Genomic DNA, 21763 nt, shown 5'->3' with positions numbered 1-21763 from the left:
ATTGACTTGATATAAATAGATAGGATTTTCTCAGTACATTCTAAGAGATACGAAAGTGGGTCACATTTGATTCTATGTTTCTTTAGTGGTGAAATATGCCAAACACCATCATGGACCCTATCTTTACCTGAAATCCAACCTTTTCAGCTACATTAAATATGTCCACATTAACCACGAAAGTCCGTAGTTTCTCAAGAATAATAATAAAACTATTTACTTACTATAGAATATCATATATGAATTCAATGATATACTTTTCTAAACAAGAAATGAGTTAATGGGCATCTAAAAAGGTGGGAATTTTTGGATGAGAATGTGAATAATCCAAAATCGAAAGTGTGTCATGCAGTGGCAGTATGATAAGGTTAAAAACTTAAAAGGATGAAAGAAGAATAATTTCCATCAGAAAGTGATAAAATAAGGTTATTCCTTCTTGCTCAAATCACTGCATGGGTGTATCCTTTGGATAAATATGTACTTTTGAGTAGTATTAGGAGGATTATGCTTGGATTATATGCCATTGGGTTAAGGATTAATAATAATCACTAATAACAATGGGGGAAAAATCATGTGAAGTAAATAAGATTAGTCCATGTACATGGGCTTAAGTAGATAAGGTTGTATTTGTATTTATTTTGAGTAGTCATGACAAAAATATTTGTCACATAAGTGAATTAAATATAGATCTTGTAGATTTTGTATTAACCCGCTTTCAAGTTGAGAGCCTTTGAAATTACTTGCTTCTCTTCTCATTCTCTTATGTATTCTTTTATTGCCCTTGAAATTACTCTATTCTCATGTAACCTAACTTCCTAGTTAATAATGAAAAGGAAAAAGTATTATCTTTGCATAACACGAATAGCTGATCATTACAATGGAAAGCAATCTAAGAGTGAATAAGCAAGGTGAACTTGTAATGTAGTTTGAGTAACTCTTTATAAGCAAATAAATTGATTAACAAAATGGCGGCTTCAAGATTGTAGCTTAATTTTCAATACTTAGAAACTTGTGAATTTTGGACTTTTTCTTGAACCAAAGCAGGGACAATTTTTGAATTTGAGCGTAAGCAGTCGATTAGTTTTAACACTTGGAAAGTTTACAAAATTGTTTCAAAAACCAATCCAATAGAAAATGTAAAGATTTATATACATGCATTCCATTATCCATTATTCATTTGTTTTAACTTTTTTGAAAAGTCAATCATAATTAAATATAAATAATGTATGATATAATGACAATATACAAATCTTATACATTATTAATGCATACATCTTTTTCTGATGAAACAAATAAACAAAGACTAGGGATGAGTAAAGGTTAGATTAGCTCATATACAACTAATATCCAATCTTGTACAATTTAAGAAGGCCTTGTTGGCTTACACAACATCATTTTTAGGCCTTAAATCCAATCCAATCTCATACGTCTATCGAGTTGGTTGTTGCTTTAGCCAATTTTAGCTTGCTTCTTGTAAAAAAATGTAATGTTTCTATTCAAATTTAAGAGACATTGCATTCAATCCAACTCACACCTTTATTTTTTTTGTTTCCCACATGTATCTCGCAGCTGAGGCAATTCTATCTGAGTCAGGAATATCGACAAGTATGTGGGGCTAATTCTTCCAGCAGATATTTTTTTCATCTATAAGATTTGAACTCGAGACCTTATTTAAGGAGAATAAAACATGTACCACTTGAATAACAAATATATTTAATTTATTAACATTCTTTTTTAATAATTATATATAAAAAATCAAGAAAACATTTAATTGTCTTAAAATAAATCCTAAAGACGAATATGTCTAACAAATGGTATAATGGTTGGGTTGGGTACTTGATTTAGAAAAAAACTTATATAGCATATCCAAGTGTATTTACTAACAAGATATTAATATAATAATATAAGACTTCGCTATATTATAAGATGACAAAAAAGGAAGGTTAAAAATTCGATTCTTATGAACAACACTTATTGATAATGACAACTACAAACTTAAAAGAGATTAGAGGATGATGGGAAATCCTCGATAATACCAACAAAAATATCCAAATGTATTTGTTGTTAAAATTTTGTTGATTATCATTACTTCTATATATCTCTAGAGTCTTTCTCCATGGGTTTATTCTTCTTCATGCCTTAAGTTGCACCATCTTCTAAACATGCATAATAAAAAATGGAAATGAATTTAACATGTACTGATAATGTAAATATTTTTTACATTATCAACAAATTATTTACTATTAATTTGTTAACCACGGTTGAATCTTAAATAAAAATAATACAAATACAAATTAATGATACATATATGCTATATGCTATCGGTGTAAAAAACTTTAAGATATATAAATTTTAAACTCAATCCATAAACAGTACTAATACTCTTCTCTCCAACTCCTACTTAGTATATGAAACGCCACCCGTCACTATATTCAGCTCAACAAATATTATCATCACTATTTTCTTCCAACCATAATCCATTTCCATTTTTTCTTTCTCTCAACTTCCATTTCGTAAGTTCCTTCTTTACATTCTTTTTCTTCTCTTCATTTTTTGCACTAAATCATCTCTAAATTAGGGTTTCAATTTTATAATTTCATGCTCTATGTATTGAGATCTTCTACCTGATCGTGTTTTAATCGTTTCTTTGTTTTTGTCTCTGTTGCTATTATTCTGATAATCTCGGTGGTGCGGTTTCGTTGTGCGTTATGCAGATTACTGTACTATATGCTTCCTAGAAAGAGAGCTAGTGGCGAAGGAGGAGTGGTTGTAGAATCAGAAACTGACACTCCTACTAACGCAGTTGCTTCTGCTTCTGCGGTGTCGTTTCATAAGAAGATTCGAACCGGTTGCTTCGCCGAGTGCTCGGGTTCTGGTGTTGATACAGTTGGATCAGCGCTGAACGACAAAGGTGAAGGTAGCTTTAGTAGTGGCAGTAATAACAACAGCAATAGCACCGGGAACTTGTTCGGAGGAGGAGCGTCAGATATGGTTGATATTGATGAGGATTTGCATAGCCGCCAGCTCGCGGTGTATGGCCGTGAGACTATGAGGAGGCTCTTTGCCTCTAACATCCTCATTTCGGGGATGCAGGGTCTTGGCGTTGAGATTGGTAAATGCTCTATGAACACCTTTATAATGTTTTGCCATGGATTGATTTGTGTTGCCTAAATATTCAATTAGATGTGGTATGCAATGTTCTGATTTGCTTCGAGGATGGTTGTAAATCCGGTGAACATTGATTGGAATTAAATGCTCAATTCAGGGTTCTGCAAGGTTTATCAATCATGGACATTCTTAAATTTTAAATTGGTTTGGTGTATGTCAGCAGAAAATGATAGGAAGCTGAGTGATGAGATTTACACAGTTCATAATCTTGTTATTTGTCGCCAACATTACTTTTTACTGAAAATGATTACTAGCTGCTCATCATCCAGTCTTAACTTTTAAAGAGTCATTGCTCTCATATATGTGGGCAATCTTGCTGGAAGTCCATACTTATACCCTATTCATTTATACTGGTTAATCAACGTAGTTTAAGAACACATAATGGGATTTGAACCATTTCTTTTTGTTTTGAGATTTGATCTTTTAATAATTTGGGGATATAGATTCAAATAGCACCAGTTCTGTAATGCTTGGTGATGCTTTGTATTCTAATAAACTTTACTGCCGGCAGCGAAGAACCTCATTCTTGCTGGTGTCAAATCTGTGACCTTGCACGATGAAGGGACTGTTGAATTATGGGATTTGTCCAGTAATTTTGTTTTTTCAGAGAATGATGTTGGTAAGAACAGGGCAATGGCTTCTGTTAGTAAGTTGCAGGAACTAAACAATGCAGTGCTTGTACAGAGCTCGACAACTAAGCTGACAAAAGAACAACTTTCTAATTTCCAAGTACTTTCGATTTTGCTTTCTACTCTCTCTTTTTCATGAACATTTTTTTGTTAAATACATTTATATCTGCATCTTCAATTTATTAAGTCATTATGTATGTACCTTGGCATGTTTGGATGTCCACTGAATTGTGAGACAGGATTTTCCTTATGCATGCAGTAGAGAAAGGATAACTTGTAATAAGAATGTAGTTATTTGCATCCTGGTGTCATCCTTTTGATACATAACTTGTGTTGCAATTTTATCTGGTGATTGGTAAAGATTGAATAATATTATGGAACTACAAAAAATGAAGAATGTATGGGGGCAATTACTGTAAATGCAGATTCAATGGTTTATCATATGTTGTATGTCTCACATGCTATATGGATACCATATTTTTATCTGGATTTACAGTTGCCTTAGTTCTTTGTTAGTTTATTAATTGTTCATGCTTCTTACTGTAATGGAACACTGGAATGCTCTCAGCTTAATTTGTCATGCTTTATTAGTAAGTCACTTTTCATTCATAAAGGAATAATATTTTAATTCTTGCTCTTGGATATATAATTTCATTTGTTAATTAATTTGAAGTATTAATTTCTTCATCCCCAAAATTTGGTATGGAAGTATATCTGCAAAATTGGTCATTTATAATATTAGCTAATTTCCTTAAGCCATTTGATTTTTGTTAACAAAATGTAGATGGACTGATGGAGGCACCTTTTCTTGTATGTTTTGAATCTGACGAGAGGTTTTTTGCCCTCTTAAAATGTCGTATGGATGTGATTCTTAATCATTATGTGTTTGTTTGTGATAGTATGTATCACATGGCATGAGTACTGGTCATAATGTTAGAGGACACAACTACTTGCATCAATTACCATATTTTTTGTTGTTACTGCTCATGACCAAATTAACTCTGATGTTCTCTGTATTCTTTTATATTATTGGTAAAATTATAAAATTAAATAGCATCACTCTATTGTAGATAAATTAATAAAGCCATAGTTTCCTTGACCACTTCAGTAAGATTTTTCCTTATGAATTGTATGATACTAATATGATATAACACTCACATTTTGCATATTTTTTGGTTAATAGCATTCATGTAAACTTTGCCGTTGGTTAATAGCTTTCATGTAAACTTTGCCGTTGGTTAATAGCATTCATGTAAACTTTGCCTGCTTATGTGTGACCATGAATCAATCTGTACTTATTTGGATATATTTCCATTTGTGTAGGCTGTCGTTTTCACGGAAATCGGTCTTGAGAAAGCCATTGAGTTCAATGATTACTGCCACAGTCATCAACCTCCTATTGCCTTTATTAAAACTGAAGTTAGAGGCCTTTTTGGTTCTGTTTTTTGTGACTTTGGGCCTGAGTTTACTGTCTTTGATGTTGATGGAGAGGACCCCCATACTGGTATAATTGCTTCCATTAGCAATGACAACCCTGCTCTAGTATCCTGTGTTGATGATGAGAGGCTTGAGTTTCAGGATGGAGATCTAGTTATATTCTCTGAAGTTCATGGTATGAAAGAGTTGAATGATGGAAAGCCAAGGAAGATTAAAAATGCAAGAGCATACTCCTTTACTCTTGAAGAAGATACCACAAACTATGGTGCTTATGAGAAAGGTGGCATTGTTACACAGGTCAAACAACCGAAGGTGTTGAACTTTAAGCCACTCAAGCAAGCACTCAGTGATCCCGGTGACTTTCTTCTGAGCGATTTTTCTAAGTTTGATCGCCCACCTCTTCTGCATTTAGCATTCCAGGCTTTGGATAAGTTCATTTCTGAGTTAGGCCGCTTCCCCGTCTCTGGTTCAGAAGATGATGCACAGAAAGTTATATCTATTGCCAGTAGTATTAATAGAAACTTAGGTGATGGACGGTTGGAAGATGTGAATCCAAATCTTTTGCGGCAATTTGCCTTTGGTGCTAGGGCAGTATTGAACCCTATGGCTGCTATTTTTGGTGGAATTGTGGGGCAAGAGGTTGTCAAGGCATGCTCCGGGAAATTCCATCCACTTTTTCAGGTAATTATTCTTTTGTTGTTTTGGTTGTTGTTGTTTGCACATGTGTGACAGAGATCCTTAGAAGCCCTAGTAAGGAGAGTAGGTCAAACAAAGGTTAGTCCAATTTCTAGATGCAGAAGACGACCAAGAAAAACCATAAGCAAAACGACCAGAAAAGATTTAGAGATCAGTGCTTTGTCAATGAATATAATTTATGATAGAGCTTTACAACGTCTTTTGATCCATGTAGCTGACCCCACCTAGTGCAACTAAGGCTTGGTTGTTGTTGTTAGTATTATACCTTCTGTTATTTGAAATATTTTTTTATGATGCAAATGAACTGAGCTCATGAATTTCTTTTGTGAATTGGATTTTGGGTGTTCAGCTTGCTGCTTGAGTTGATAATATATTATTTTTCATTTTATATAGTTTTCATTAGGAATAACTACATATGCATAATTTCTGATTAAGCAATATTATTCAATCTTGAATCATTAAACAAAAAATAATAACCCTTCTCTTCGACAATGAGTATTGTAATTGTTCCCTCTGTGTCTCTGCATTACCCTCCAAACGCTGTCTAAAGTAATCCATACATTTTGACATTATCATGTCTTTTGAAGCTGTGGGCCTGTTTGTCTTTTGTCAAAAATAAAAACTTCTTATATATACACACATTATTTTATTAAAAAATGACTGTTTGTTGGTGTATGTTACATACCAAGATTTGACCAAATGTTTGTGCATAAACCCTGTTGTGATTAAACCCTTGACATTCTGACATTGTTTTGAGAGGGGGGTCATTTGACTTCAGACCTAATAATACCAAAATATCTTGGCATTATAATTATGGTTTACATAGTTTATAAGAATAATGGAGAGTCTATTGGCAATATTTGGTTGTTTCATTTTCTTAATTTGCTTCCCTCTTTAATGAGCTTTTTTTTGGGCTTATAATACTTTCTTGTTGTCCTGATTGTTTTCTGTGGTTTTAACTTCTGTTCCTCTGCAGTACTTCTACTTCGACTCTGTGGAATCACTTCCGACAGAACCACTGAATCCTAATGATTTAAGACCAATAAATAGTCGTTATGACGCACAGATCTCAGTTTTTGGACAAAATTTACAGAAGATATTAGAGGATGCTCAAGTGTTTGTTGTTGGATCCGGTGCATTGGGATGTGAGTTTTTAAAAAACCTTGCCCTTATGGGTGTTTCTTGTGGAAGTCAGGGGAAGCTGACAATTACTGATGATGATGTCATAGAGAAGAGTAACCTAAGCAGGCAGTTCCTCTTTCGTGACTGGAATATTGGCCAGGCTAAGTCTACAATTGCTGCTTCAGCTGCTGCATCTATAAATCCTTGTCTGAATATTGAAGCTCTGCAAAATCGTGTTGGCCCTGAAACCGAAAATGTGTTTCATGACACTTTGTGGGAAAACTTAAGTGTTGTGATTAATGCACTAGACAATGTAAATGCGAGACTGTATGTTGATCAGAGGTGCTTGTATTTCCAGAAGCCTCTTCTTGAGTCTGGAACTCTTGGAGCTAAATGCAATACCCAGATGGTCATTCCCCACCTAACAGAAAATTACGGTGCATCAAGAGATCCACCTGAGAAACAGGCACCGATGTGTACTGTCCACTCATTTCCACACAACATCGACCACTGCTTGACATGGGCTCGATCAGAGTTTGAGGGTTTGCTTGAGAAAACTCCAGCTGAAGTAAATGCATATCTGTCTAACCCAAGTGAATATACCAATGCCATGATAAAAGCTGGTGATGCTCAAGCAAGGGATAACTTGGAGCGTGTTCTTGAGTGCCTGGACAAGGAGAAGTGTGAGACTTTTCAAGATTGCATAACTTGGGCTAGGCTAAAGTATGTTGGTTTCATAATATATATGCTTATATGCTCTCTAATTGTAATATTATAGTGAGAGCATATTAGTTTTTTGTGTCCTACACTAAATGCGATCTTTATTCACAGGTTTGAAGATTATTTTGCTAACCGGGTGAAGCAGTTAACTTACACTTTTCCTGAAGATGTTGCAACCAGTACTGGAGCTCCTTTCTGGTCTGCACCGAAACGATTCCCTCGTCCCCTGCAGTTCTCATTGTCGGATGAGGGTCATGTCCAGTTTATGTTGGCAGCTTCTATACTACGAGCAGAAACATATGGTATCCCAATTCCTGACTGGGCGAAGAACCTGAACAAGTTGGCTGAAGCTGTTGATAGAGTGATAGTACCTGACTTTCAGCCTAGAAAAGATGCCAAAATAGTGACAGATGAGAAGGCCACCAGTCTCTCTACTGCTTCGATTGATGATGCAGCTATTATTAGTGATTTAATCTTCAAGTTAGAGAGGTACCGGGCAACCCTGCCACCAGGGTTCAGAATGAAACCAATTCAGTTTGAGAAGGTATATTTCTGTGTATTTTTGTTCATACTGATTTTTTACCATGTGCTCGATAAAGCCTTCTCTGTAGTCTTGTTAATTGAATTTTGTAGTAACATTCGGGGATTATGCATTGGTGGTGGCTTAAGTTTGTATTTGCAGGGAATAGGATTGTCAGTTAACACTACACAAACTCTACCATTCCACCTGTATTATTTATTGTACTTTTTTCATCAATAAAGTTAGAAATTCCTGCAACTGCAGGATGATGATACAAACTACCATATGGATGTGATAGCTGGGCTTGCCAACATGAGGGCACGGAATTACAGTGTTCCCGAAGTTGACAAGCTCAAGGCCAAGTTTATTGCTGGACGGATCATTCCAGCAATTGCAACCTCAACCGCCATGGCCACTGGGTTTGTTTGCCTGGAGCTTTACAAAGTTTTGGCTGGAGGGCACAAGCTTGAGGACTACCGGAACACTTTTGCGAATTTAGCATTACCTCTCTTTTCCATTGCTGAGCCAGTTCCACCAAAAGTCATCAAGCATCAAGATATGAATTGGACAGTTTGGGACAGATGGATTGTAAAAGACAACCCTACTCTCAGGGAACTTCTTGAGTGGCTGAAAGCAAAAGGGTTGAACGCATATAGTATATCATGTGGAAGTTGTCTGCTCTATAACAGCATGTTCCCAAGGCACAAGGATCGGATGGACAAAAAAGTAGTGGATTTGGCAAGGGAAGTGGCCAAGATGGAAATCCCCGAATACCGTCGGCACTTTGACATTGTTGTTGCCTGTGAGGATGATGAGGATAATGACATTGATATTCCTCAAGTATCCATCTATTTCCGTTAGGTTGTTTTCACCCCTATCTGGGTGAGTCTCAGATTAATCTTTTAGTTCGAAACTGTTTGACTCTTACTGTTCCATATTCACTGGTTGCACAAAAGGAGACATAGTTGACGATTTGGTCTTTTCACCCTAACCTTGTTTCTTGAGATGGTCAATTAATGGTATGTCCTATCTTCTGCATCTCATCCCTTTCTTTATATTTCCAGGCTAACAGTGCTTTATGGTAAGTACTTAATATTTGGTTTAGAGAAGAAAAGTGAAGGAAAGAAAAGTTGAAGAATGAAAACTTGAGAGAAGAAAATGGGTAGAAAAGTGATGATTTTTTAGAAAGAAAGTGAAGAGAAAATAATATAATTATTATTAATAATAATATTTTCTTTGTACTATCAAAGAGATGATATCTTTAAGTATGTCCTAAATCATGTCTCAAACCAATGAAAACATGCGATCCGAATTAAAAAATTAAAAATTTCTTATTTTTTCTGTTTTTATTTCATCGTCATTGGTTTGGAACCTGGTTTAAGACATACTTTGGGACAATCGATTCTGGTACAATTTTTTCTATATGTTTTCCTCTCACTAATGGAGAGAAAACATAATATATGGGTCCCACCAAATTTTTTCTTTCCTTCTTTTCAATGCAACCAAACAATGGAAAAAATTATTTTCTTTTCTCTTTCATTCCTCCCACTTTCTTTCCTTCCCTTTTCACCCCAATCAAGCATAGCCTTAGTTTTATTGCCTGTTGCTCGTGTTTAATTTGAACTTTTCATTCAGTTTTTCTCTCTTCCAACTATAAAATTTATGATGAGGTCTTAACATTAGTAAAAGGAAAATTACTGCGGCAGAGACAATGAGGTTTTTGCAATTGGCAGGGTCAATCTTCAGTTAGATTTTTGTTTATTATAACTGAATTACTAACAAAGGTGTTGATTTGATAACTATCATTAGATAACTTTTAGTTGTCTTTTGATTTTTAAATGGATTTTTAAGATATGTAGAGATAAAATATGAAAGTAAGTGAGAAATAGGGATAATTTAATTTGGTGCAAGAGAAGTTATAGAATTTAAGTTCTACATATAACATATTAAATCACTAATTGCAGTTTCTTCTGGCTTGGCTGTAGAGCAACCTTGCCGTGTGTAGATTTTGTATATGGAAAACAAGTAGATCCACAATCGTTGGGTAACATCCTTGAGGATAAGGGATGGATAAGAAATAAGCACCTACTAGTTTTGTTTAGCTAGAAATTTTGTTGTTGAAATTTTGTAAGTCTTGATTTGAAAATTATAACTTGGGAGTTTTAAGTCATTTAACTCATAAGCAAACTCCTGACCCTTATTAAGTCATTTAGTGGTGAAAGTCTTATAACTTTGCCACATGGAATTTCCTTAATTAAGTTGAAGAGTATATTGAAACCATTATTAAAGTTTAAGGAATTAAGATAATTTTAGAATTAGTAGTGTGACTAGTATCACCTCGCAAATATCCTGAAGTTTAAGGAGTTCAATATGTTTTTTATAAAGAAAACTATAAAATATAAAATTCCTATATTTGCAGCAAGAAACATCCTTGATTTTTATTTAAGAAAAATGATGCAGTGGAATCCCATAAATTCACATGTGTATCTATTATCCTACCAAATACTTAACTAAGGATGTGTTCTGAAGCCAGCCTGTGATGATTAACAAGGTGTGGTGCCAGTTCTATGCATTTTATTTTAGTGTTCATAACTCAGATTTCTGACTTTGCCACTGTGATATGGTTTTATTTAAATGCAACATTAGGATAGTTGAGTAGTCAGAACCTTTTGGTCTAGGCTAGCAAATGTCGGAGTTAATTTCAAATATATTCACATATATTTCATTGGATAATATACTATTAGTGATTTAAGAGTGTTATATTATGTGCTAACAGTTTAAAAATTTATACACAATTAGTGGATTATCAACCGTTTATTTATTACTTTTATTCAAGAGGTTAATGATAACTAAAAATGAATAATGAACGATGTAATGATTATGTAAATTATTTTTGCACTATCAATACATACATTTCTTCTTATTCTCGTGATTTAAAATGTGAGGCTATAAATTCTAAAGGATATAATAATTTCTACAAATGGTGATGGAATGTTGCACCCAAATCAAGAAAACAGAGTATTGGTTGGTTCACATGAGTGATAAAAAAGGGAAAGGGCATCTCTCCAGATTGTTCTTTCAATGTTAAATCATTCACAACATTGCATGTGCATGAGGGATTATTAACCCACCCCTTCTTTGATCATTTCTTGCTTCCACTTTTTTCTTCCTCTGCCAACATGTGCCACTTTTCAGAAACTACCTACTTGGTGGTGATGGTGTAAGACTATAACCTTTAGCACTTTTTTAAGCCATTGATGCAGTACTACTCCTAAACACGCCTTGTTCCATCATTCGGTGTTATTATAGCATATGGCATGGTGACCACATCAACAATTCCATCAACATTCTACTGCTTTATTCTTTATTTCACTTTCATACTCAAAATTACAAAACTGAACAAATTAATATAACGAGGCATTAACCACACACATATAATACTAGATAAATAATATAATGTGGAAAATAGAGGGCAAATCATTGCAGTCTTAATCGGTGTTTGTTGGGGGATAGAATAGTATGGAATTATGAATGGTGAAGGTAATTGTATAAGTGCTACAATTAATAGGTAATAAGTTTATAGGGTAATATCTCTACAATTAATATATAATATACATTATTAATTATTTATTTTTACTGCTTACAAATATATAAAAACTATTAAAATATCAGTACATATATCACCATGAATGAGTATTGGTATCACATCCTTTATCTACCCAGTTCACATTATTCATCACCATGTAAGTATATTACAATAATATTACTCTTTTAGCATTTCAAATTAATGCAATCAAATTCAATCACTTTACCATTTTTGTATGTTTGTGCATAAAGAACTCTCTTACTTCATGTTTTCATGCTTTGTTTCAATGAAATTACAATCATTAGTAGAAAGAAGTCATCATTAAAGAGTTATTAGGTAACAAAATTAAATTATATCACAATGTTTTATGAATAATAATAATGATGATGGGAAAATCTATCGACCTTCTATAATTTATACTTCCGATTTGACAATAGATCAACAAATATTATTAATAATAAATACTGGAGTAGATATTATTAATAAGCTTCTATGTTTTGAGAATCTCATATATTTAATATTTGAAGTATTTTTTAAAATAAAATATTATTAGATTATACTAATGAGATATTAGTTTAGTAATGGAAGATCCCGTTGGATCTCATGATGACCAAAATATCAATGTTTGATTCATTAGAACAATATTTATTGAGAGAGAAAATAACGTATTCCGAAAGAGATTAATTCCTTACTCCAAAAAGGCAGTAGAAATACCTTGATAATATTAAAAAAGATTTTTTTACCTCTCATATCTCATCCTTCAATCTTCATTGATCTGGATCTGTTACTTAAACAAAACAAACCAACCCCTCACCTACCTAAGTCTCCCTTTCAATCCTAATACAATCTCCCTCTCACCAATTTAGTGAATTTACTTTATTTATTTCTGTTAAATATTATCTTACTCCCTCACTCATCTCCTCTCTCCTGCTTCTCTGGTGAAACTGTGAATTAGAGACAAAAAGCTGAGCACTTCCCTAAACTTTAAGCAACCAAAATCCCCAACAACAGAAACAGAAAAAACCCCATACCCCATTTTTCTTCCTCCAAAAAATCAATCCTTTCTCCATACCCATTTCCCAATTCCACTAAAAACCTATTCTTCCCTCGTACCCATCTCCTAATTCAATAAAAAAAACCTAATTTCCTCATCCAGGACCTAGAAAAATCCCTCCTTTATAGAACAGAGGATAGTAGAAATTGAAGAGAAGAAGAAAGTGAGCAGAATCACCTTCAATGTGGCGACCGTGGGGGAAATCAACGGTTCGGATTCACAGCACATCTTCATCACAATCACATTCTCATTCTCATTCTTCATCATTATTCTCTTGCTCTTCCTTCAAAGACATTCAAACCCTTTGCCTAGACGAAACCCCATTACCCAAAACTAAACCCTCCGTTTTCCACCGAGTCAGACTCGCCAACTCGCTCCTCAGAACCTTGTCAACTCACCTCCCTCCTCAACAACCCCCGAAATTACCCATAACCCTTTCTAATTCAAAACCCGAACCCGATGCCCCAACAACCTCACAACCCGACCCGGTTCACCTTCACCTTCAACAAAAAACTCCAAAATTACCCAAACATGATTCCCCAACCAGCGACCCTACTCCATTTATTCCTGGAACAGAACAGCGCGTGGTGGTATACTACACGAGCTTGCGCGTGGTGCGACCCACATTCGAAGCCTGCAAGAGCGTGCTTTCTATTTTAAGCGGGTTCCGGGTCCGGGTCGACGACCGTGACGTGTCAATTGACTCGGGTTTTACTACCGAACTGAACCGGATCATGGGCCAGACCGGGTTTACGTTGCCACGTGTATTTATCGGTGGAAGGCACGTGGGTGGGGCCGAAGAAGTGAAGCAGTTAAATGAAATGGGTGAGCTTAAGAAGATGGTGGAAAAACTTCCCGCAGAGGATCAAAGTGAATGCCACGTGTGCGGTGGTCATAGATTCGTACTATGCAACGTGTGTGACGGTAGCAGGAAGGTGTATATGGATAAGATTGGGTTTAAGGCTTGTAATGCTTGCAATGAAAATGGTCTTCTTAGGTGTCCCTCTTGTTTGTCTACACCACTTTTGCCTGAATTATAATACTAATAATAACCACACTTTTCTTTTTAGGTTTTTTTGTTTTGGTTAATTAGTTTTGTAGTTCGACAGGTCGATATGTTTGAGGGTTCGATTTTGGATGAGAAATAAGGAAAAAAATGCTCGAGCCTTTCATTTCCTTAAATATAAACGAACTAGGTGGGGATTGATACAATGTGTGAGTATATCTATCTCCCTCTGAATTGTAATGTGGTATTTGTTTTAAGATCAAGACCATATATTAGCTAAGTAGTTTTTTTTAATCTTTTTTACTCGATCACATTGTACTTTTTTTTTTGTATAAGTACAACATTGTAAGAAATGTCTTGCACGTTAATTTTTGAGTCATTTTTCAATTCATCTATATTCTCTCTATACATGTGTTTCTGAAATTGATGCAAGTTATTGTGTAGTTATAAGAAAGAAGGCAATTAAACAAAATGCCACAAACTCAAGATCTAGTGATAAGAAAGAAAGTAATTAACCACCAATAAATCGTGTTTAGTGATGTAAAATTCCGTTGGATACTTAAATAGACTAAAATATCAAATGATTAATAACACTTATATCGAAAATGATAACCAGTTGGTAGACTCTCCTAGATGGTTATACCAAAAAACATGTATGGTTGAGCCTTAGAGTAATTTCAAAGAAATGATAACCAGTTGGCTATTATAGACTCTCCTAGATGTGCAATAATGTCACTATAAATATCAGTTTCTGAAAATGGATAACAAGTCCTCTTCTTCTGCTTTTCTTCTAGTTGGTTCTACATTCAATACCACTAAGAAAGAGCCAAGAAGATGAAACCAATTGTGTCATTTTACTAAATTTAGGTAGAAAGCTACATCTACTATTGTTAAAAAGTCTTCATCAGCCATGATTATTGATGACTCAATTTATCATAATCATGGTTGGCATGCATCCCATTTTATTATAATTTAATATTGTCCATTATGAAAGTATTAGTTATTGATACATATGGTGTTATACTAGTTTTGTTTTTGTTTCCTATTTCATGGGAAAACTTCTCTGATTTTAGTGGTTGTCTTCATTGAAAATGATTATTATAATGGCCTAACTTGATAAGGTATGCTTTTTTTCTACATGGATGTATTACTTTTGTAACCATCCATAAGAGAATAATGGAGTGTGTGGGTCTCAATTACCAAGGAAAAATATGTTCCCTCCTTTCCCTTTCAAATATTGGAAATTTTGTACTTTTCCATTTGGATAAGGAATTGAAATGAGACTATGCAATCCTTATACACTAACCATTATAGATTATCCCTTGAGAAAGAAGAAAATTGAAGTAACTTATATGCAGGTGGTGAAGCAGTACCTGGGCCCCACCTCAGTAGAGATTATGCATCTTAATGATTGAGGAGAAATACATAACTAAAGAGATTTATTAAAATTTTAATATATTATCCGTATTTTATTAATTATTTTCATAATTTTTTTTCTGATCCTGTATCATATTCTCACATTCTCATTTCATACTACCATGCTCTCATTTTCTTATTTTAGTATAACTTTATAAACTCACATGCTCTTCTTTATTTTTATTTTTACAACAGGAGTATGCTATTGTTTTGCTAACTACTTGATCTATGATGATTTGTCACAAAAATGGGTCTAGTTGGTAGAGCCTTAAGTGTGCATGTATTCAAACCCTCAAATCATGTAAGTGATTACTGTATAGGTAAAAATTAAAACCTTTTGTCAATAACAAATAAAAACTATTAAGTGTAGGAAACAAAAGTATGAATCTTTTCATAAGTTGTAACCATGTACTGTACAAGAGGATGTGTAAATAGTGTGAGACAAATTATGTGCATATATGTCTCACAAGAATGCATAACATATGAATAAAGTTACTACTCTGAACATCTTCTGATGTACACCTGAATCATCCTCCTTTATGATCATGTATGAAACTATGAATCATCATTTTTATCAATTTTTTTCTTAAACCATCCTTCCTAGTATTGCTTCTTGAGTTTTATCATTGCTTCACATTTGCACAAACAATATCCCTCAACCAAGGATAGTAATAATTTTAAGATAGTTGTGAGATTTCTGAGGAAAAATATCAACTATTTGAGATGCCCTCCACATTTTTAGCCTTGTAAACCATTAAGCCACATCTGTTGTCTCAAACTTTGTACCACTCCATATACTACTCGTTTCTCATCGATTGAATTAAATATATATCAACTTTATATTTTCTAACCAATGAGAATGGAAGATTATATGTAGTGATACACAATCTTGGAACAGAAGATGTGCTCCCGTAATCCATATGATGCTTAAGATTAAAACCTTAGTTTTTGAGCCCTCTGATAGAGATCAAGTGTGTCTGTATGGTTAGGGTCTAAGCAAAGTGCTGCTTGACAATCTTGAAGAGCAGAGTTAAGGTCCCCCATTGACTCATAAAATGCTGCTCTCAAATGAAGCATTTGCAGATCTGGCTTGAAACTTATGGCCTTGGTAAGTTCTTCTACAGCTTCAGTCTCTTTCTGCTCATCCATCATCACTGATCATATATGACATTTTATGTAATTAAAATCCCTGATTTAACATGTTATGTGTCTAGCCTTAAAAAATTAACTTCTTAGGTGCAGGTTAAATGTTTAGTTTTAAAGCCTTACATCAATTATCCTCAAAGCCTTACATAAATTTTAAAGCCTTATGAAGAAAACATACTTAAATGAAGACAAATTCATACCATGAAGCTGCATAGAAAAATGCATGAGCATTTATATTTTTCTGATCAAAATAATATATGTGCTTTATAAAAACTTGGAAAGGCTCTTAATATGTATCGAATGACAACGTCAGTAGTATGATCAAGACAATATCAAAGGTTGAGGATCATCTAAATGAAGAAAACTGATTCAATAATTGTCCTTTCAGAATACAGGTTCAACCAACTTACTAATTTATATGCATATGGCCAAATCAGTGTTAAAGAACTTGGTCACATATTTCTGGGTTGACTATTTCAAGAAGTCCAAACACAAGAAATGGTTTTGTTGTCATTTGTCAGTAACATAAGTACTAGGATTAAGAATCATAACATGAAATTTCAATATAAAAATACTTTTTATGTTTAACTGGTAGAATGTATTGTTCCCTAATAACGAGGCCAAGTCAGATGGTGAAGAATGAAAGATAAGGGAAGTACCTGCTGCCCTGTATCTATATGGATATGTCCTTAAAGGATCCATCTGAGTTGCTATATCCAGATCACCTTTCGCCATCTCACGATCACAATATTCTGATCGTTTCTCATATGCCGAGGCATTGCTCGCCGCCTTCTCAATCAGCTTCGTCATCTCATCATATGCAGCTTTTCTTTGATTTTTCTGATGATAAACACGTGCTAGACCTTGATGCGCTCTTGTGTGCCTAATTGCAAGAGCATTCTCATAGCATGCTTTTGCAAGATCGAGCTTACCACAATCAACGTAAATACTACCTAAGTTATTTAGCGCCTACAAAAAATTTCAGCAGGTAATAATCAAATGACTGAAGAACATGGATTTGATCAGTAATAGATTTCAAAAGACATCACTAACTTGTCCTTTGCGAAGACCATCCGAAGGACATTTCAGTGCTGCTTCGAGAAGTTGGATAACATAAGAAGAAGATTCAGCATCCAAGTTTGTGTCAGCCAACACATATGCTTTTAGAAAAAAGGCTTCAAATGATTTTTGAATTGTAATTGACCTATCAGCTCTAGCCAGAGTTTCTTCCCTATAGCCAGTATCATATAGAATCCATCCTTCATAAATTAACCTTTCTTGGATTGAGCTAGAATGGTTTCTTGCCATCCTCAAACTGTGCATTGCAGCCTTTTGACAGTTTAGCCTACGAAATTCGTTTATGTGAGTAATTCTCTTGACATTGTATATAGTAACTGAACTGAACGCAGAAAATAGCTACACTGTGAAGATAGACCAGGAGGTAAAAACACACTTGAGAGGAATTAAAGGAGCGTTTGGTAGACATGTCAGAACCGGACGAAACAAAACAAAAGGAGGATAAAAGACTAAAAAGTAAAACATCTTTTGCTCTGTTGTGTTCCATCCTGGTCTATCTACACACTAAATGCTACCTAAACATTTAGATACCAACAAGATTTTGGACATTACAAAATGTGCTAACCATATGAAACTCTACCTTAAGGCCTAAGGATCCAGTACAATGTGCAATAAAGCTATAACAACTGAAAATTGAAGAAGAGACATATCATTCGGTCGGATTTACAGATGCTTACCTCAAAAGGAGTAGAGACTGACGAAACTCTAGCAGGCTCTTTCTAGGCTCATTCTCGAGCATCTGATGTATAATAGCCAAAGAACCAATATCATCAACAGAAGACCATTGTTCATATAATTGCATCCAGCATTCAGCCTGGCTCTTTTGCTGCACCTCATGGCTAAGTAGATGAACCAAGTATTTCCCTGTGATCTTCGCATGTGAAGTTATGTAATTTGGTTCCAAAGTTAACAATGCGCGAATATCTCTCATGGCACTGTCATAATTCTGAAGAGCAATAAACAGCCAAGCCCTCAATTCGAGACAATCCGGGGAGAGCTTAAATCCTATAATTTTATCAAGCTCTACAATTCCATCCATTATCTGCTTCTCCTCCACCTTTGCCAGGGCTCTATATTTATACGGGTATGAAAGGGAAGGATCCAATTCATTTGCAACATCCAAATCAAAACTTGTTTCTCTTCCGGTATTGCATAGAGCACGCTCCTGATACATCCATCCGGTTGGTTTATGCTCAAAGATGAGAGAACTAATTAGCTTATAGGCTGAACATGATTGACCCTGCTTGTGCTTTGTTCTGGCAACACCAGCCACAGAATACACATGACCTGCCTCAGCTGCTACCTCAAAACAATGCTGAGAATCTTTATATTCTTTCCTCTCAAGCATCACACACCCTAATTGGTGATATGCAAGGGCCTTCTGCCACCTTTCCTTAGCACAGTCTCCCAATCTTTCCAATAACATCATTGTAGTTTTCGACACCATGCTTTCCTCCATAGCTACCTGGCTCAGGAAATAGTACAGTAAAAAAGAATCATATCCCACCATAGCCAACCTTTCCTTTGCCTCAGAACTACAAAGGATTTTCATCACCTTTGAATTATACAAAGTTTTCGGCAGCTCCCTAAGAAACACTTGTAAGCAGGAAGCTACAAGAATTGGTGCTCTCTCTTCCAACCCGTAGTCGAAAAGTATCAAAGCATCATCTACACTTCCAACAATTGAAGCCAAATAGGCATCACAGGTAGATTTCATCTCCTCACAACAGAATCGATTGGCAAAAGAAAGAAGCTCCAAAACAGTCATGGGAGTGAAAAAGTCCAATCTTTTAGCCCTGCTGTATAATTCCACAGCCATCATACCCTTTGGGCATACCCCACTTTTTGTGAAATTAATCTTCCTCATTTTGGACTCAGCAAAGCCACCATATAGCATGGCCTTAAATGGGTCTGAAAGTGCTGCAATTCTCCACCTAACACAATTGATTTCCTCATTTCCAATGCAAAAACAAACATCCTTTTTTTCCTCATCTGGCAAAAACACACTCTCAATGCTAGTTTCTTGTTTAGTCTCTTGACCACACTGGCACCTATCCTTGATTGAACATGGATTAAAACCATGTATCAAATTCACCTTTGGACATTCAAGAATGCAACCACCACCACATTCCATTGAAGAAACACCCTCAAGCTCATCTTCCCTCCTCTCAAACCTCAACCATGCTGACAGCACAACCTTGGAGAGCACATCCACCGAGTTCTGGCGCGCCGACCTGAGACATCTTCTCAGAAGCTTCTGGTCTCTTAGGTTGCACAACAAGGAGTACTGTTCCATATACAGTAACGCTTTCTGGGATTGGTGGCAGCACTCTTGCCTGTGATATAACTCTGCTAAGGTTTCCACAAGGTTGATTGGCTTAAGGTAAGGCTCTATGCAAGGTTCAAGGGTGTCAATAGAAGGAAGCTGAAAAGGTGCAACAAGATTTGCAATTCCTGAGGTTGTTGAGTTGTTGTTGGATTTGGACATTGACAAAAATGATCTGATTTTTTTAGCACTGTTTGAACCATCACATGCTTTGTTTCTTCTGCTACTTGTTTCTGATGAATTGAGGGCATGAACTTGTGTGCTCTTAAAGCGTTCAGTAAACTTCATGCCCCTCATTTCTTCTCCTTCTTTTTCAATGGATATACACCTTGTTTTCAAGCTCTTTTGATAAAGAGCTCAACTTTGACATGCCCATAAACTAAGGGTGTGACCCTTTGAGGAAAAGAAGTTCATTTTGAGAGAGAAATGATGTGTGATGGTGACCAATGGGTTAATTGAACTTGATGTCTTACTTAAAAAGGAGGTGTTAATTTCAGGGTTTGAACCATGTGTGTTTATAGGAATGAATATTTAGACTCAACATATAAAATAAGAAGTTGATGTCTCTCTACAGAAGTAGGTTTTTTTATCTGATTAGGAATCTGTGCTTCTCAGCTTGTACCACTTGCAGCTACCATTTTGCAATATTCCACTAGATCGGCCTTTTTATCTATAAAACAACAATGCAAATTATGAGATCGGAATGATATAAAAATTTAACTAATGAGAAGAACAATAGTCAGAAACATAAATCATTCTTTAGTAGTAGCTATTCAAAATTTTCGGTGATACAGACACAAATTAGTCGAACTTCATTATTATATCGAATTTCCAGATACTAACAACTCCATTTATGCTTTCACAGAAAAGAGAGGAGGGGGTCCATCATATATAGACACAACTCATCCACAGAACAGACCCACTCCAATCAATCAAAGCTAGTTTGGTCAACTGGTTCCATGTTCAGATTCTTCTATGTCTTAACTTTAACCTTAAAGTATTTACCGTAACTATTTTATTGATTCATTAAACCGCAAATTTTGGATTTAGATGGAAGTGCATGTTAAGCAAAGGTGCATAAGGTGGAGTAAGTTGTGCAAGTAACCAATCCAATTATCTTTTTTTTAGGTTAAGGTGTCTCATCAACACCAAACATGCCATAACATTTTTAAATATCTATGATCTTATCCTTCTCCAATCCCCACATAAATAGAAGGTTTCTTAAACCTAACTTGTTTCATTGTTTTCTCCTATAAAAGTAAATCATAACTCCTCTTCTTGTAGCAATCAAAGGGCTTTGATTTCAAAACCATATATAAGTGAATTTGAGCATATTGGTTCATTGTCTAAATCATAAATGACATTTTTTAATGGAAAAAATTATATGTATCTAAACTAAAGTGTACCAATTTTTTACACTGTATCATTATGACAAAATAATCATTAATATATAAATGATGAATAATATACTTATAATATAAAAATTCTTATATTGTTTTATACTACTCTAAAGTAAGTGGTCCAATTAAGGTTATGACATATGATAATGGTAGAATTTATTAAATGTATTCGCTTTACATTATCATTACATCAATTTTTAGCACATTTATTACTTTCATTAAAAAATCAATGATTATTAATACTATATTGAATGATGTATTGACTATAAAAATCTACTAATTTTCGGTACATGAATTGTTTTCTCATAATAATAGTGAGAATAGCATTATTTGTCTAATTATTTAGGTTAATTTATGAATATGTTCACTTAATAGTTAAGAAAATAAAATATATATATTTTTTTAAAATCTTCACCAATTGCAAGATGAACAGCAAGGTTGACACAAGGGATTTATAAAATAA

At 34.7% G+C, this 21763-nt stretch overlaps 2 protein-coding genes and 1 pseudogene across 2 annotated transcripts; 2 read left to right on the top strand and 1 right to left on the bottom strand.

The window, feature by feature from the left end:
* LOC109355955 (ubiquitin-activating enzyme E1 1-like) lies at positions 2398-9384 on the top strand. Its single transcript, XM_019599256.1, has 7 exons — positions 2398-2510; positions 2712-3109; positions 3677-3894; positions 5118-5912; positions 6904-7772; positions 7881-8313; positions 8554-9384. Exons 2-7 carry the CDS (start codon positions 2725-2727, stop codon positions 9148-9150), a joined length of 3297 nt encoding a protein of 1098 aa, XP_019454801.1. The 5' UTR covers positions 2398-2510; positions 2712-2724; the 3' UTR covers positions 9151-9384.
* LOC109355761 (uncharacterized protein At5g39865-like) lies at positions 12677-14002 on the top strand. The gene has a single exon (XM_019598967.1). It carries the CDS (start codon positions 13112-13114, stop codon positions 13967-13969), a length of 858 nt encoding a protein of 285 aa, XP_019454512.1. The 5' UTR covers positions 12677-13111; the 3' UTR covers positions 13970-14002.
* Positions 15717-20513, bottom strand: LOC109357080 (annotated as a pseudogene).

This window comes from Lupinus angustifolius, chromosome LG09 (assembly GCF_001865875.1).
Source record: "Lupinus angustifolius cultivar Tanjil chromosome LG09, LupAngTanjil_v1.0, whole genome shotgun sequence".
NCBI classification, from domain to species: domain Eukaryota; kingdom Viridiplantae; phylum Streptophyta; class Magnoliopsida; order Fabales; family Fabaceae; genus Lupinus; species Lupinus angustifolius.
The sequence above is the reverse complement of the archived record's forward strand: the minus strand, read 5'-3'. Positions and strand labels throughout refer to the sequence as shown.

Excerpts from the sequence above, each read along its gene's own strand:
- LOC109355955 (XM_019599256.1), top strand. The coding sequence starts at position 2,725 with ATGCTTCCTAGAAAGAGAGCTAGTGGCGAAGGAGGAGTGGTTGTAGAA. Across the intron at positions 3,110-3,676 it reads GGGTCTTGGCGTTGAGATTG|CGAAGAACCTCATTCTTGCT; the intron begins GTAAATGCTCTA and ends TACTGCCGGCAG. Across the intron at positions 5,913-6,903 it reads AATTCCATCCACTTTTTCAG|TACTTCTACTTCGACTCTGT; the intron begins GTAATTATTCTT and ends GTTCCTCTGCAG.
- LOC109355761 (XM_019598967.1), top strand. The coding sequence starts at position 13,112 with ATGTGGCGACCGTGGGGGAAATCAACGGTTCGGATTCACAGCACATCT.